Source organism: Conger conger, chromosome 5 (assembly GCF_963514075.1).
Source record: "Conger conger chromosome 5, fConCon1.1, whole genome shotgun sequence".
Taxonomy (NCBI): domain Eukaryota; kingdom Metazoa; phylum Chordata; class Actinopteri; order Anguilliformes; family Congridae; genus Conger; species Conger conger.
The window spans coordinates 26,086,763-26,102,916 of NC_083764.1; the positions used below are offsets into that span (position 1 = coordinate 26,086,763).

The window sequence follows — 16,154 nt, forward strand, 5'->3', positions numbered from 1 at the left end:
AACTCATTTATGAAGCTTCCCTGTGCTGTGAGAAAGTTCTGGAATGACAGACTGGCTCAGATTCAGAATGTAAATCAGTCTGTGCTGCCTGTGTGGAAATGATCTCTGGAACAACAAGGCAGTCCTGGCAATCCCATGAGAAATTCTTCCCAATTGCATAATGTGTAAAGATTTGGCACTGGAAGATTTCCTTTGTGCTTGGGTTAAGGGTAGCCAGGATCTCTGGTACAATTTCTGTTAATTTGCCTCTGGACTCCAACACATTGGATTTGAAATGAGGCAATTAATAATTTGGTTTAACTGCAAACTCTCACCATTAATTTGAGGGTATTTACATCCATACGAGGTCAGCTGTGTTGGAATTACATTGATTTTTATACATTGTCCCTCCAGTTTAGAGGATAAAATATAAGTGGACATTTGGCTTCTCAGCTGTTTCTGATGAGTCAGGTGTATTCAATTGCTTCCTTAGTGCAGGTATAAGAAAGTTTTCAGTGTCTATTTTTGATTCTAGACTTTGGAGTGTTATTGCCATCTGTGAACATGAGAACCAGAGTTGTGCCAATCAAAGTCAAAGAGGCCATTATGAGGCTGAGAAATAAGATGTTTCAGTGCAATACGTTAAAAGCAGGCTTTCAGAAGGATTGACAGTACTATGATTTTGGCCTTGCCCCTTCGTCTCCCCCCCGGAAGGTGTGGCCTCATTCGGAAGCTGGCGCAGCAGATGGAACGATGGCAGGGGACGGTGCAAAGGGCACAGCAGTGGGGTGTCTGGGTGCAGGGGCTGATGGGACAGCGGGATGTCTACGCCTCTGGCTGGAGGATGCTGAGGAATCTGCTGAGTGACACAGATCACCTGCTATCATCTTCAGGCCCTGCCCTCTGCAGCCTGCCTCAGCTCCACCAATCACTGGAGGAGTTCAAGGTAGGGTTGGGTGGATCGTCCAATCAACTAATTGACTGAAGCGTACAAACCCACTGACCAACCTTGATCAAATGAATGATTCTCACCTCAACACCTAGCCATTCTACTGACCAATTGGCTAATATGCTAATATGCGCAAGTCCAACTGACTTACACAACCACTACCAAACTGCCTGCCCAGTTAACTGTATAAATGACTTGATGTCTTGATACCAAGTTTTATCATTTTACCATTTACCATTTAATGAGCTAAAAAGACTCCCTCAGACTGTATCTTCCAAAATTAAATTTGTTTGCACTGAAGGAGAACATTTCTATTCAAAAACCACATGCTACCCAACAGACTTGAAGTGAATAGTGAATTTCACAAGATGCACAGAGCCATCCATTGTACAGTACACACCCACTCTGTGTACAAGCCCCAGTTGCCAACTTTGTCAGACTTCAAATTCTTTCCCAACTGAAGAAAATCCACATTTATAGCAATCTTTAATGCAGGGTACATTGTTATGGCATTAGCTTGTAGTGTCCAAGGCACAGGGCAGATATTTTACCTCCAGCTGTAAACTGTGTACCAGTGTTTTTACTGTAAAGCTGCAAGCGCAGTAAATCACTTTACCATGGATAATGGCAATATTACAGTATAAGAGAAGACAAGCATTGCTGACATTACAAGAGATGAAGTTAAAATACCAAATTGTTGCATATTATTATCAAGTGTGGTTCATGGTGCAGGTTTCCATAAGCTGTGTGGGAGGTGGGGTGGTATTTTGTAATTGTAAAAAGACAGTTTCACTACAAAGCTCTAAAAATTCATAGGAAGCATTCATACATTACAGGCATTTACAGAAAATAGCATTAGCAATAATAACTTCATTAATAAAAAGAATGAAAAGGGCAATTCTGAAGCCTGTTATTATTTTGTGATGACATGTCAATTGAACCATTCTTCAAACATTTTGTAAGCAAAATGGTGAGATACCTTTTACATTTTAGATATGCTTTTACAATTGTAACATTGATCCTCACTCCTGGAGAGTCACAGGGTGTGCTGGCCTTTGTTGTTACTCAGAACATAATTGATCTATTAAAGCAGTTAATTACACAGTTAACTCACCGGGTTTCTTGGGTCTGCATTGTTTGCTGATATTAAGGCGAAAAACAAAAACCAGCACATACTGCAGCTCTCCAGGACCAGGAGTGAGGACCACCAGTCCCCATGTAATAAAGGCGTCTTATCCATTTTTCACCTGGATACAGAGTGCCTGTGCTTTTTTCCTTGGCGCTGCATGTTTTTGTTCATTTACTTGGCTTTTGTCAAGGATTATTGTTTTTTGTTTGCCTACCTTCCCAATGAGTCTGTTGTTCTTATAGAGATCCAAGAAGTGCATCCTTCAGTTAGATTGCAGTTAAATATAGTTTTGATAAATATACAGTGTATTATGTAATATTTAAAATTAATTTCCTTTATCTTGCGGTGAACGCACTGCAAAATTGGTGTCTGTTTAACACAGTATCATATTTGTCCTGCAGCTTGTCGAAACGCAGTTCCAGCAGCACCAAGGTATCTATCTGCAGACACTGGAAGCGGGGAGATCCCTACTCCCAGTGCAACCTCAGCTGCAGGAGGAGCTGACAGCCCTTCAGGAGGCCTGGGAGCGTACCCAAGGCATTGTGGGACAACAGAGGACCCACACAGAGGCTGTGCTTCAGGTACACAGTGGGGAGAGAGCCCTGGAGAAATGCTCTGAGCATTTGCAAAATTAGGAGTTCCAGGATAAACTGGGCCTTGAGAACACTGGGAATATTAAAAATAAGACAGGGTTCAGCAACACAGCAGTAAGTGCAGTATCTGTGTGGTCTAGGCAGCCTGGGTTGAAATAGACTCAAATGGAGCAGAACCTTTAACACAGTGTAGAACAGTGTAGACTTCCTGGTTTTATTGGCCAGTTAGTCAGACTGTTTTCCCACAAAATGTGTGCAAATAGAAATGTAGTGTATGTTTGTCCTTAAGGTGAATTGAGGGTAATAGAAGCCAATTTCAGGAGTTAAATAATAGAAAGAATATTAAGGATGGGTTAAACACAGAGCTGGTGGGTGGTTTCCTGTGGCACCGAGGGGGGAAGCGAATGGGAGGTCTTTCTCGCAATGTTACTAGAATGTTTTGTCAATGTTCTAACATTGCCTGTACATTGCAGCAACATTGTGGTGAATGTTTTGTGTTTGGGACTAATTTCTACATCTGCCCTCCTCTGCCAGTGGCCAGCAGAAGGGTGTACTTTGTTCCACAATTAAGACCCTTCTATTTCTGCTGGCAATCATTCGGCTCTGGCCTGCCAATTTCACCACCACCCTCCCTTGCCCTCTACTGATAATAAAGATGTGCGCACATGATCACGCACACACATAATATACAGGCACTAATACGCACACCTGTACACACATGAACATACACACACATAAATACGCAGACACACAGATATGTGGACACATTCAAATATAAAAATAGTTTAACACGCGGATATATACACACAGTTGGACTTATCCATTATCTTCTCTCTACTCTTCTAGAACTGGGAGTGCTGCCAGACCAGATTAGTCGATAGCAGACAAAGGCTGGAGGAACTGAAGGACAGACTGAATCAGCTGATGCCAGATCTTTGGGAGGAGCTGCAGACCACCCAGAAACTCACAAAGGTACCCATCTTCCTCAGTGTGTATATATATATGTCTACATTTATGCTTGGGCATGTGAAAAGTAATATTGAAGTGCACTGTGTACATTCAGTTGTTTGTGGACAAATGTAAAGGCAAAGTTCATTTAATTTGAAAGTAATATTCATTGAAGTGGTATCAGTGGTAATCTTTTTCACGTTTCACTCAGAACACAACTTCTGCTCTATCTCTGTTTGTACTAGTGATGCCAAACAGCGATGAATGAACTGAATTGTGGGGGAGCCCTCATAGATCACTTGTCTAACCAGACGAGTGGCTGAGTGCTTTTACTCATCCACCACCTGGTTTCTCTTGCCTTGGACAGGCAGGCAGTCAAGCATTAGTTTTTATCCCTGCTCCTGTCAGGCAGGGTGGGGCTTGATGAATACTCTGACAGGAGGCCTCTAGGGAAAACCGAGTGCTGCTGCAACAGGTGTTGGTGACCAGTAGGAGGCAGTCTTCACTCTGGATTAAACTAAATGCATTGCCCCATTGCAGTGACGCTCCTCAGTGTTGTAGGTCTTTTTTTTGGGAAAAAATATGTTTATTCACACTATTTTTAACAAATTTCCAGTGCATTGCTGCAGCCATGAATTTGGTTGAGTGCAGACAAGCTCCCCTCCCCTTCAAATGATATGATGTCAGCTACTGATAGTCATACTGCTGTCCTAAACTGGGCTTGCAACTCCATGGCTGTAAAACTGACTCCCCAGGGGCTCTGCCAGTGTACCCTTGAGCCAGGTTCTTACCTTGAGTCTCCCGCTGTACAAATTGATTGTAATGTAAAATACTGTAATGTAATTCCCTCTGAATAATGGATCACAGTAGACAATAAACAGCACTTTTGGGACGATATGGGCAAAAATGGCAGGTCGTCATAGCAGAAAATAAAATATACATTGTTATGGTGATACTGCTTGGTAATTCTCCTATAACACAGACAGTTTCTAACATGGATAGGAAAAGGAGGATTCTATTTGGTATAGCTCTTTGTCTATGTTTGGGGAAAATGTCAATTTTGTATTGTTGTGTTGTGTCACATCTAGTTTGGAATTCCATTGAATATAATGGTAAAAAGATCAATAATTTTAAACTTCAATGGCAGTCGATAGAGTTCTTTGCTGTCCTCATCACATTTAACCGTTGTGCTCTCGTCCACTATAATGACATCCAGTTTACCATCTACCGTTATCCACGTGAACGCAGCTTAAGAGTGTCTGCTTAATGTAAATCGAAAAGTGTAGTAGCGGCCCATCCATGCACTGGAATGGTGCCTTAACAGCTGAGCCACCCAGCAGCCCTATGGGAGTGTCACTTTAAACAAATGTCCTGTCTCGATGTGATGCTAAAGATCAATTTCTGATAGATTTGGGGTTTTTAACTGTGATGCAGGAGCACGAGGACGCACTGGAGGACTGGTCTGGTGGCCAGGCGGAGCTGACCGAGAAGAGGGCGGACCTCGCCTGCCGTGTCACTGCTGATGACATCACGCTGCTACAGGCACCGGAGCAGGGGCTGCGCAGCCAGTGGGAGGAGCTCCGCCGGAAGGTAGCAATGCGCTGTGTTTTTTTTAGTTATTAATATTTTCTATTGTTACCAGTGGGCTTTCGGTTTGATTCCCGCAAATAGAACATGCTACAGAAACACCCATCCATCCTTACAAATACATGATGTGAAGTGTAAGCTCTGTATATCTCCTAAATTCTTGCATGCAGTGGAAAGGTAGAAATGGTCAGTTAGAGTCAGTTGGTGGGTTACTTTGATGATGGTGGCCTTCACAGTTTTAACTGACACCTCTACAGTGCTGGAACTGTACTGTACACTGTTTTCATGTCTTTGTGCAACTTGCAAATTATGCTTTTCAGATGCAGGTGTTATTTCTCAATGCTTAAAATGAAATGGAAAAAGAAATGACAGTAAAGATATCAGTCATATTTCAATGCTTGGAACCTTCCTCTCTCTCAACCCCCAAGAAGTAATAGAGCCTGTCTCTTTAAAGTGGACCCTGGTACTCTGTGTCCCTGGCATTCATTCTGACATACTTTATCCAAGAGAATTTGATCCTCCTGTTTTAATACACATACATCCGTGCACACACACAAACCCACCCACCAAAAGCAAATGAGCAAATGTGGGTGCTTGTATTTTTGTGGGGTCTTGCTTGTCCTTATATAAGAACTCACATTTGTGTGGAGTCTTTCCTAAATATGAATTGTTACAGTTCCTCTGCAGGCCTAAATGCCGCCATAGCCCATTTGTGGTCTTGTGTAGAGCTACACTAACCCCTTGTTAGAAGTGTTGGGATACAAACCAAGTCTTGTTGATTTACACAAGGCTGAATAACTACCAGGAACATTGCAAAATATCAGTGAGTGGGTTTTTGGGTGCAGGGTGAGTTGGAGTCAGGAGGAAAGAGTTTCAGGAACACAGGAAACGTGCAAGGTGCCAATATTTTCACAGACACAACCCAAGCATGAAAGTGAACAGCGAATCATGTGCCTGATAGATAATGCACTCTGATCCATAGAGGAAGCTTGATATTTGAGCATTTGTGGGCAGGGTGAGGTCAGCCCCTTAGGTATCACCCCTTTTCTTGACACAAGCTTGAAAATGACATACCCTAAATAAAATGGTTACTATTCTTTAACCCTTTTGACTACAGGGATGGTCTCTTCTGGAAGGTAACCCCTTGGGGTTTGTTTTCCAAGAGTCCAAATTGCTCTAAATATTACTAAAACTAAGTTACAAAAGCTCAAATACAGTGGAAGTTGAAGCTTTATTTCTCACTGAAAATATTTTTTATTTTTGAGTGGATACAGATTATTGAGGTGTGGTGTGCTTAGAAACACAATGGAGCCTCAGCTAAACATTGGACACATCCCCTTTCAATATTGCTTTGCCTTTGCTTTCGACTTCATTTTCCACAAACGGTTGAGTTTCAATGACCAGACTTACAGACTTTCAGAAATTTGGACTCGACCACAGTTTTAATAAATACAAATAAAACTTTAGATGATCAAATAGGCCCTAGTCATTTTTGTTGTACTGGTAGCAGTTGAAACTGTAGGGTATTTCAGTGCACTTATGCCTGGTTATGGGTATGCACTTTGCACTTTGTTGTACGTCGCTCTGGATAAGAGCGTCTGCCAAATGCCATTAATGTAATGTAATGACTGTTCTTTGTGACTCTTCACAGGTGTCCCTACGTGAGCAGGAGACAGATGACCGGCTTGGTGCCTGGTCTGTATTCAAAGAGAACAAGAAGTGGCTTTGTGATTGGCTACTGCAGATGGAGAGCATGGTGGCCTATGGCACTCATCTAACCTCAGCAGAAATGGCAGAAAAGCTGAACAAGGTAAGATGGAGGACGTGGCTTGACGCCGTGGGTTGGATATGGAAGGGACTTGGAGAAGTCACATGGCAAAACACACTGTGGCACACAGTACCAAAAACGGACTGCTCTTTATGAAAAGAAGTGTGTTTTTACTGTCGCTGACACAGTCTGTGTATTCTCAGGGAACCATTAGCCTTTTTCCAACAGGTTTGAGTTGAAGTTAATTCAAGGAATCTCTTTCTTGGCTTTCGATGAATAGATGAATACAGCAATAGATGAATTTCATTGTGCGTAACTAAATAGAGCACGAGTACTATACGGAAGCACTCAATGCAACAGTGATGAGTGATTATAAAATTCCTGTTAAGGAGGCAGGGCGAACATTTTTTAATTTAACAGTTAAAAATGTAACTTAAATTCCCTCCCAGGACTGCATGGAAGACATGAAATGTGTCAGTGAGAACAAGGCCCATCTGAAAGAACTTGGAGAGGGCCTGATCATTGCATGCGACGGAGCCATGGCAACAAAGATCAAGGGCATGCTGAAAGACATGGAGGACCAGTGGGAGCGTGTGTCTGACTGCATCATGTCAAGGTGAGGGTGGGACAGAGCAGACAACAGGTCACTGCAGGACCTGTTTATCAAAAGGGCACCATCATGCTCTCCCAGCCTGTAGTTTAGAATGGTTATTTGGTTCATTTAGACCTACTTCAGTGATCAAAAATAATAATAAGTGTGGCTCACGCTTTTTATTGTGCAACAGGGGTAAAAGTATGGCGATGTTTTGGCCGCAAGACCTTCTGAAGTACACTGTCTCAGTAGTTGATGACATAATGGAAAGTTAACCTAGCAATGTGGCAGACGATGCACTTCAGCACAGTGAAGGAGGCTTTGTGGCTGAAACGTTTTTTTCCCTGCTGCAAGTTGCACAGCAAACAAATAGCAACAGAAACAGAAAAATGTTTTTTTCTTCTAGTGCAAACCACTTGTATTTAACAGAGCCATTTGTAACCCCCCCTTACTTGAAATCTCAAAATTATTGAATTTTCATCATAATTAATTGAGAACATACACCATTTTGTGGCATGGTCTCTCCTCTTCAATTAGCAAAGGAGGATCAAGCCAAACCAAGCCATTTCACAGGAGCAGAGCCTCAAGGCCTTGCCATGTGTGAGTGCTGACAGGAAAGAGTATGGGGCAGGTTTGAGCTGTGTGCTGGCCCTTATACCTTATACCCAGTAGTATGTAGTCCATGGATCTTATAGTCCAGAGCTTCCTGTGGCTTCCTGCGAGGTTTGTTAATGTCTGCAGCTGCAATCCGGCATAATGGACCTAAGTTTGAGAGACATAGCCGACACGATCCCTGGCAGCAGCCAAAAACCCTACAGGCCTGTAGCTCACTATGTGCATTACACATAGTGAGCTGCTGTTGTGCAGAGTGGAATATCGCTCAGAGATGCTTCCCCAGTAATATGTTGCCTCTTGGAGGCAAAATACTTTGATTACTACTGGCTGGCTGTAGCTCATTTACTCACATAGGGCAGCACCAGCATACCTCTGCTGCAGAATCCCAAACACTGTTTGCTATCGTCAGAAAAACCATACTGGGCTTTAGGTCTCAGCTTGTACTTTTAGTGACCCCTCACTTTGCCGACAGTGTGGTATGTCATAAAATCTAAAGTTAAAAAAAGGTCTTTACTTCTGTACAGATTAACAGATGTACAGATTGTGCAAATTAACTATATTGAGCCTATATTGAAGAGACCTTTCTCTTTCTGTCTAGAACAGGTGGAGCTGTGGCAATGCATTTCTTAAGCAACTTGTTGCTTGTTATGGATATTGATGTTTGCTTTGTTGCTATAGTAACATTAGAGGCTAGACCCATAAATTGGACATCCAGGGAGATAAAGTGGGTTGGTGTGTGTGTGTGTGTGTGTGTGTGTCCGGCCAATTATTAATAAACCATGGGACCTCAGTCATATAACTCATTCAATATCTCATGCCATTGGTAATATCTACTGCACTACAATGTATCATCCTTGCCCTTTGACAAACTAATGTACATACACACATACTGTACATACAGTGCATCCAGAAAGTATTCACAGCGCTTCACTTTTCCCACATTTTGTTATGTTACAGCCTTATTCCAAGATGGAATAAATTAATTTTTTTCCTCAAAATTCTACACACAACACCCCATAATGACAACATGAAAAAAGTTTTTTTGAAATTTCTGCACATTTATTAAAAATAAAAAAATAAGAAATCACATGTACATAAGTATTCACAGCCTTTGCTCAATACTTTGTTGATGCACCTTTGGTAGCAATTACAGCCTCAAGTCTTTTTGAATATGATGCCACAAGCTTGGCACACCTATCTTTGGGCGGTTTCGCCCATTCCTCTTTGCAGCACCTCTCAAGCTCCATCAGATTGGATGGGGAGCGTCAGTGCACAGCCATTTTCAGATCTCTCCAGAGATGTTCAATCGGATTCAAGTCTGGGCTCTGGCTGGGCTCAAGGACATTCACAGAGTTGTCCTGAAGCCACTCCTTTGATATCTTGGCTGTGTGCTTAGGGTCGTTGTCCTGCTGAAAGATGAACCATCGCCCCAGTCTGAGGTCAAGAGCGCTCTGGAGCAGGTTTTCATCCAGGATGTCTCTGTACATTGCTGCATTCATCTTTCCCTCAATCCTGACTAGTCTCCCAGTTCCTGCCGCTGAAAAACATCCCCACAGCATGATGCTGCCACCACCATGCTTCACTGTAGGGATGGTATTGGCCAGGTGATGAGCGGTGCCTGGTTTCCTCCAAACACGATGCCTGGCATTCACGCCAAAGTGTTCAATCTTTGTCTCATCAGACCAGAGAATTTTGTTTCTTATGGTCTGAGAGTCCTTCAGGTGCCTTTTGGCAAATTCCGGGTGGGCTACCATGTGCCTTTTACTAAGGAGTGGCTTCCGTCTGGCCACTCTACCATACAGGCCTGATTGGTGGATTGCTGCAGAGATGGTTGTCCTTCTGGAAGGTTCTCCTCTCTCCACAGAGGAACGCTGGAGCTCTGATAGAGTGACCATCAGGTTCTTGGTCACCTCCCTGACTAAGGCCCTTCTCCCCCGATTGCTCAGTTTAGACGGGCGGCCAGCTCTTGGAAGAGTCCTGGTGGTTCCGAACTTCTTCCATTTACTGATGATGGAGGCCACTGTGCTCATTGGGACCTTCAAAGCAGCAGAAAATTTTCTGTACCCTTCCCCAGATTTGTGCCTCGAGACAATCCTGTCTCGGAGGTCTACAGACAATTCCTTTGACTTCATGCTTGGTTTGTGCTCCGACATGCACTTTCAACTGTGTGCCTTTCCAAATCATGTCCAATCAACTGAATTTACCACAGGTGGACTCCAATTAAGCTGTAGAAACATCTCAAGGTTGATCAGTGGAAACAGGATGCACCTGAGCTCAATTTTGAGCTTCATGGCAAAGGCTGTGAATACTTATGTACATGTGATTTCTTAGTTTTTTATTTTTAATAAATTTGCAAAAATTTCAAAAAAACTTCTTTCATATTGTCAGTATGGGGTGTTGTGTGTAGAATTTTGAGGAAAAAAATGAATTTATTCCATTTTGGAATAAGGCTGTAACATAACAAAATGTGGGAAAAGTGAAGCGCTGTGAATACTTTCCGGATGCACTGTACATACACTTGTGCACTTTTAGGCTTGTGTGCATGTGTGTGTGCATGTAATCAGCTTTCTGCAGCTGTCTGTGTGTAGTATTGGTAGTATTTTGCATGGGCACTGTGATGTACTCTGAATGTCTCCGTGCCGCAGGGAGAAACAGCTGCAGCAGAGGCAGGAGAGGGTGCAGCAGCTGCGTCGGAGCCTGCATGGCCTGCAAACGCAGCTCTCCTGTGCAGAGGGCCAACTGGTCACGCCTCTGTTGTACAGCGTCTGCCATAGTGATGAGATCCAGAAGAGACTGGTAGAACAACATGTAGGTGGAGCCTCAAACCTCACCCCTTTTTCAGCCTCCTCCAAGACCCTGACTGTCTTACTTGTCTATCCGCTAGTTCACTTCCGGGACTCTTTCTGGTATAATTCACCACTGTTTGCAATTGACACACACCAACAGCTTGTCGGCAGCATTTGGGGATTTAGTGTCTTGCTCAGGGATACTTCAACAACCCAGGGCGGGAAATTGGACCGACTGCCAACCGCTCTTACCTCCTGTCATGTCATCCCATAATGTTGTTTGTGCTGGTGGGTTGATATTTTTCTGTACACGATGTCTGTATTTGGGAGCTTGTGTGATGTTTACACGTGTATGCAGTATGTGATGTGTGTATCTGTGTGTGTGTGTATGTGTGATGTGTGTGTGTGTGTGTGTGTGTGTGTGTGTATGTGTGATGTGTGTGTATGTATGTGTGTGTGTGTGTGTGTGTGTGTGTGTGTGTGTGATGTGTGATGTGTGTGTATGTGTGATGTGTGTGTGTGTGTGTGATGTATGTGTATGTGTGTGTGTGTATGTGTGTGTATGTGTGTGTGTGTGTGTATGTATGTGTAATGTGTGTGTGTGTATGTGTGTGTGTGTGTGTATGTGTGATGTGTGTGTATGTGTGATGTGTGTGTATGTGTGTGTATATATGTGTGTATGTGTGTGTATGTGTGTGTGTGTGTGTGTGTATGTGTATGTGTGTGTGTGTGTGTGTGTGTGTGTGTGTGTGTGTGTGTGTGTGTGCAGGCCCTTGAGCAGGACGTGGAGAGGCTGTCGGAGTGCATGGCCCCGGTCATCGCTCTGTGCTCGGCGCGGGACACAGTTAGCAGTAGAAGCGATGCGGAGAACGCCCGCGTATGCGAGAGCCTGGAACGCCGCTGGAGCTACGCCCACACCCTGTGCACAAAGCGAAGGAACAGGTGACCCCCACACACAAGCTAGGTTTTGAAACAGCTGGTAGCTGTTTGACCAGTCTAGGCCAGCTCCATACTCAACATGGTTTGACCAGCTCAAGCTATGTTTTGAAACAGCTGGTATTTGGTAATTGCCGGCTGGCCATTGCTGGATTTTACACCAGGGAGGTACACCGGACTTGGATCAAATATGTAATTGTCTTGGATTCAGATACTTTTCTATACATTACTGAGTAGGTCTGGTGTGTTGGAACCTATGAAATGCAAACCCAACCTTCTAGGCATCGTGGGTGGCTCAATTGCACCAGGCGAGATCAATGGGACACAGAAAAGTATTTGAATTCATAAAAATTACGTATTTCACCGAGCTCTGAAGTCCAAAAGTTCAGATGACCAGCTTGTTTAGCACAAACCCCTAAGATCCAACACTTTATAAAACAGGGGGGTATGTTTCTTCTAATATGTAATATATATATATATGTAATATATAATATGATATGTTATAATTCCAATCACAATCCTCATTATCCTTAGTATAATTTTTTTCTTATTGAAAGTTTTGACTGATAAAAGTGATTGAAAGTTTGAAACTTCCAGTTCATCCCATAACAGACATCTACATGCTCTCCCATGCACCCTGAATTGTATTGTTCTCTTAATTCACTGTATCCCAAACTGGGATTTTCCATGAATCTCTCACACTCCTGCACCCGCCCTAGGATTGAGGAGACTCAGCGGCTATGGCATGAGATCCTGAATGACCTTTCACGCTTCGAGGATTGGCTGAAGACGGCTGAGAAAAACACCGGAGCCGAAGAGGAGGTGGAGAAGTTTGAGGTAAATTTTCCCTACTTTCGTGGAAGGAAATATTAGGTGATAGCATGCCTCAGTGTAATGATGTGGTTGTTTCATCCTACTCATCGCAAAGCTAACTTGTGTCCTCCACGAAATTGAATTAAATCCATAATTTGTGACAGTGAGGGGGTTTTTCTTTATGTCTCTATACAGAGTTACAATTAGCTACGTTCATCAATGTTAACTTTACCCAGCATTGACAGATTGATGCTATATAACACTGCCTGTTGTGAGTTATGCTTAAATTACCATGCCCCGATGCAGGCTCTTCAGAGGGAGGTGCAGGAACACTTTGCTCAGCTGGAGCTCCTAAATGTGCAGTACCAGCGACTGGCCTGGGACAACCTCACCGATACGGCCGGCAGCCTCAGTGTCACGGTTCACGAGGTCAACCAGCGCTGGGATGCCCTATGGCAGCAGATGGAGGCTACTAATAGGAAGCTGAAGGTAAGGACCTTGGGAGCACCCAACCCATCAGAACATTACTTGGGTCACACGTTTGGGTACAGTTGATGTAACCAGGCTCCTCAGTCACATCACAGATTCTCTGTACATACCAGATGGTCAGTGTGATTTTACATTTTAAACATTTCAATGTGGAGTATGACCAAGAATAATACTGCTTGAGTTGTTGACATCCCAAATTATTGTTGCATTCATATTTATAAGATGATAAACTGTGACGCAATAAAAAGGCAAGATGGTGATGGCCAGTTGTTAAAAAGACTCTCAGCTAGTAAGAACAGCACTTTAGATTCTTATCTGCCTCTTATTTGCAAAGCAGGGCAATAAAACAGCAGGTACCCCCATGCCATTTTAACAGATTACAAGGCTGACCGAGTCACAGACTGAGACAATAAAAGGCATAATATCCTTTTACCGTTTCTCTACATCAAAAAATATAAGAAAAAATATATACAATTCAGAAATTGCAAGGATAAACAGACATATACATTAGACATTTATTTTTCTTAGCTCACTTTTATTGCATGTCTGGCGGACAAGTTTCCAGTTTGGTAGAAATATAGGCTTGTTTTGCAAACTGTTTGATGCAGACACATTTATGGAACCAAATATCCCACCTACGTTGACGTTTCGTAATCCGTTCAGCCATTTTCAAGAATTTGCCTTTTTTGACACCTTTTCTATGCTGTATAAAACTTAGTCTCATACCCTCATACCTACTTGCATTACTGTCACCTTCCTGTCAGCTTTGACAGAGTCAGACCATTCTCCTCTGGTGTCTCTCATTAACAAGGCATTTCTGTGTGCAGAACTGCTGCTCACTGGATGTTTTTTGTTTTTCGCACTATTCTCTGCAAACTCTAGAGACAAGTGTGAGACATTCTGCTGGTTGATGTGAACATTAACTGAAGCTCCTGACCCATATCTACATGATTTTATGCATTGCAGTAGTGCTACACAATTGGCTGATTAGATAATTGCATTGATAAGTAGGTGTAATAAAGTGCTCAGTGAGTGTATATGTGTATAAAACACATATGAATGTTCATTTTCTTTATATTTTGTTTAAAAAATTGGGTTTAATAGAAAGGTACGCTTTTCTGATAATTCATGTGTCTGGACAAAAAGATATGCAGAATTTGAAGAACGTATGTACACATAGATGTCTGCACGCAAACAATGACTACTTTTTAAGCTACAGGAGATGTAGCTTTGATGTCCCTCTTTAGCTCTCTTCTTCTCTACTCATTAGGCCTGATTGACTCTCTGTGTCCATCTCAGGTGGTGACAGAGCAGCCTGAGCTCTCAGGTCAGGCCCTGGGGGGGGGCGCAGTGCTGGTTGGGGGATCTGGACAGGAAGAAAGTGAAAGTGAAGAGGCAGGCCCACCCATCCAGCAGGCTGTGGCCCGAATGCTGGCCATCCATGGCACCATGTCAGGTGACTCACGCAAACGTATATGTCTACCACACGACTCTGGGAAATTTTCAGCATGGGAACTATGCTCAGCACAAATTATGTCATGAGAAAGTGATCCAATTTTATTTCAAACTTATTCCAATGGAAAATCAATTGTGCTGACTTGTTTCAGCCACTTTAATTTCAGATTCCTCTGTTCTAGTTCCAGTTCCACATAGATGAAGCTGTATTGTAGTTTTGTGGAAAGTGTTGGGTTAGCGGCTGCATTATGGACACTATGGGGTTATGAGCAAATATTATGGACAGTTTTGGATTAGGCAGCTGAATTAATGTTGTGTTAGGAGGATGCATTATGGACAGTGTTAGATTAGGAGGCTGCATTATTGACAGTGTTGGGCTGTTTTCGTATGGCTCAATCTCCTCTAGTTCCAGGGATATCTGTGACTGAACCAACCAGCAAGCTTTCCCTAGAGTCACAACAGGGTGCCACTCCGGGTCTGGGTGGTCTTTCCAGTCACACAAGCACCCCCTCTAAGCAGGGCTATGTAAGTACACTGCTTCCAACTGACCTCATACACACAGCCCCCACACATTTAAAGAAAAGAGATTCCCTGCTGTCAGTCAACATTTGAAGGGGAACTAGCTTCATTATCAAGAGGTCTTTACCCCGATAAAGACTGTTTAGCTGCAATATGTTGATTGTCAGCATTTTTACCCCCTTTGCACAAGCCCTCTATTGGCCATGGCACCTACATCATGACACTGCTAAACTCAGACATTCAGTGCTACTGCAACCAAACTATGAGAGGAAGCAACACAGTTTTTGTTCCAGTTTCATTACTAAGTGAAGCACATAAAAACACAGGGTTTATAAGTATCACCATTGTTGCATAGTTTGGCTAGTTAATAAGCACCCCTTGCCCAGTGTCATCTGCAACTAGCATGACACATTGGATAATTGCATCTATCTGGGAGCATCATCTCCAGGATACATAGGAACATTTCACCAACAAAAATGTGTATACTTGCAACAAGATAAAGCCAAAAACAGCCAATATAGTTATTCTAATACAATGGTGAAAAATGCTGCTCATTGAATAACAAAATAAACAAGAGGAATTATTGTTTCATTATACTACGTCATTCTACTTTCAGTATCTGTGACTATATATAGAATAATACATAATCTTACCCTTGGTTTTATACATAGAGATGCCCCTTTGAAGATTTAGTTATAATTTATTGTCTTGAACATGTGGTAAATGGGAGATAGGCATTTACATTGGCGACACATCACACCCCAGTTGCTATTTCCCCATGGTAAAATCATTTGTTTGATTGCTGAACTAGTCCAAGTAGCAGACCGTATACAGTTTTCAACGGTGTATAGCATGTGCAATTGTAAAAGCTGAACTGTGACTTGGGGCCACTTCATCTATCACTTCATCACTTCTATAATGTTATGCAGTAATATATAGTCAAATTGAGCTAATCTGCACATTACTGCTTGTAACATTTCAGTTATTTACATTGTC

The 16,154-nt window shown here is 42.7% G+C and overlaps 1 protein-coding gene across 1 annotated transcript in view; it reads left to right on the forward strand.

Moving 5' to 3' along the window:
• LOC133128398 (nesprin-2-like) overlaps positions 1-16,154 on the forward strand; it is a 57,111-nt gene that overhangs the window by 23,449 nt on the left and 17,508 nt on the right. The window contains exons 25-36 of the mRNA XM_061241865.1: positions 694-925; positions 2,459-2,638; positions 3,497-3,622; positions 5,033-5,188; positions 6,837-6,995; positions 7,403-7,569; positions 10,806-10,968; positions 11,716-11,888; positions 12,602-12,719; positions 13,002-13,184; positions 14,484-14,640; positions 15,046-15,164. Of these exons, the coding sequence (XP_061097849.1) occupies positions 694-925; positions 2,459-2,638; positions 3,497-3,622; positions 5,033-5,188; positions 6,837-6,995; positions 7,403-7,569; positions 10,806-10,968; positions 11,716-11,888; positions 12,602-12,719; positions 13,002-13,184; positions 14,484-14,640; positions 15,046-15,164 (1,933 nt within the window). The remainder of the gene's footprint in view (positions 1-693; positions 926-2,458; positions 2,639-3,496; positions 3,623-5,032; positions 5,189-6,836; positions 6,996-7,402; positions 7,570-10,805; positions 10,969-11,715; positions 11,889-12,601; positions 12,720-13,001; positions 13,185-14,483; positions 14,641-15,045; positions 15,165-16,154) is intronic.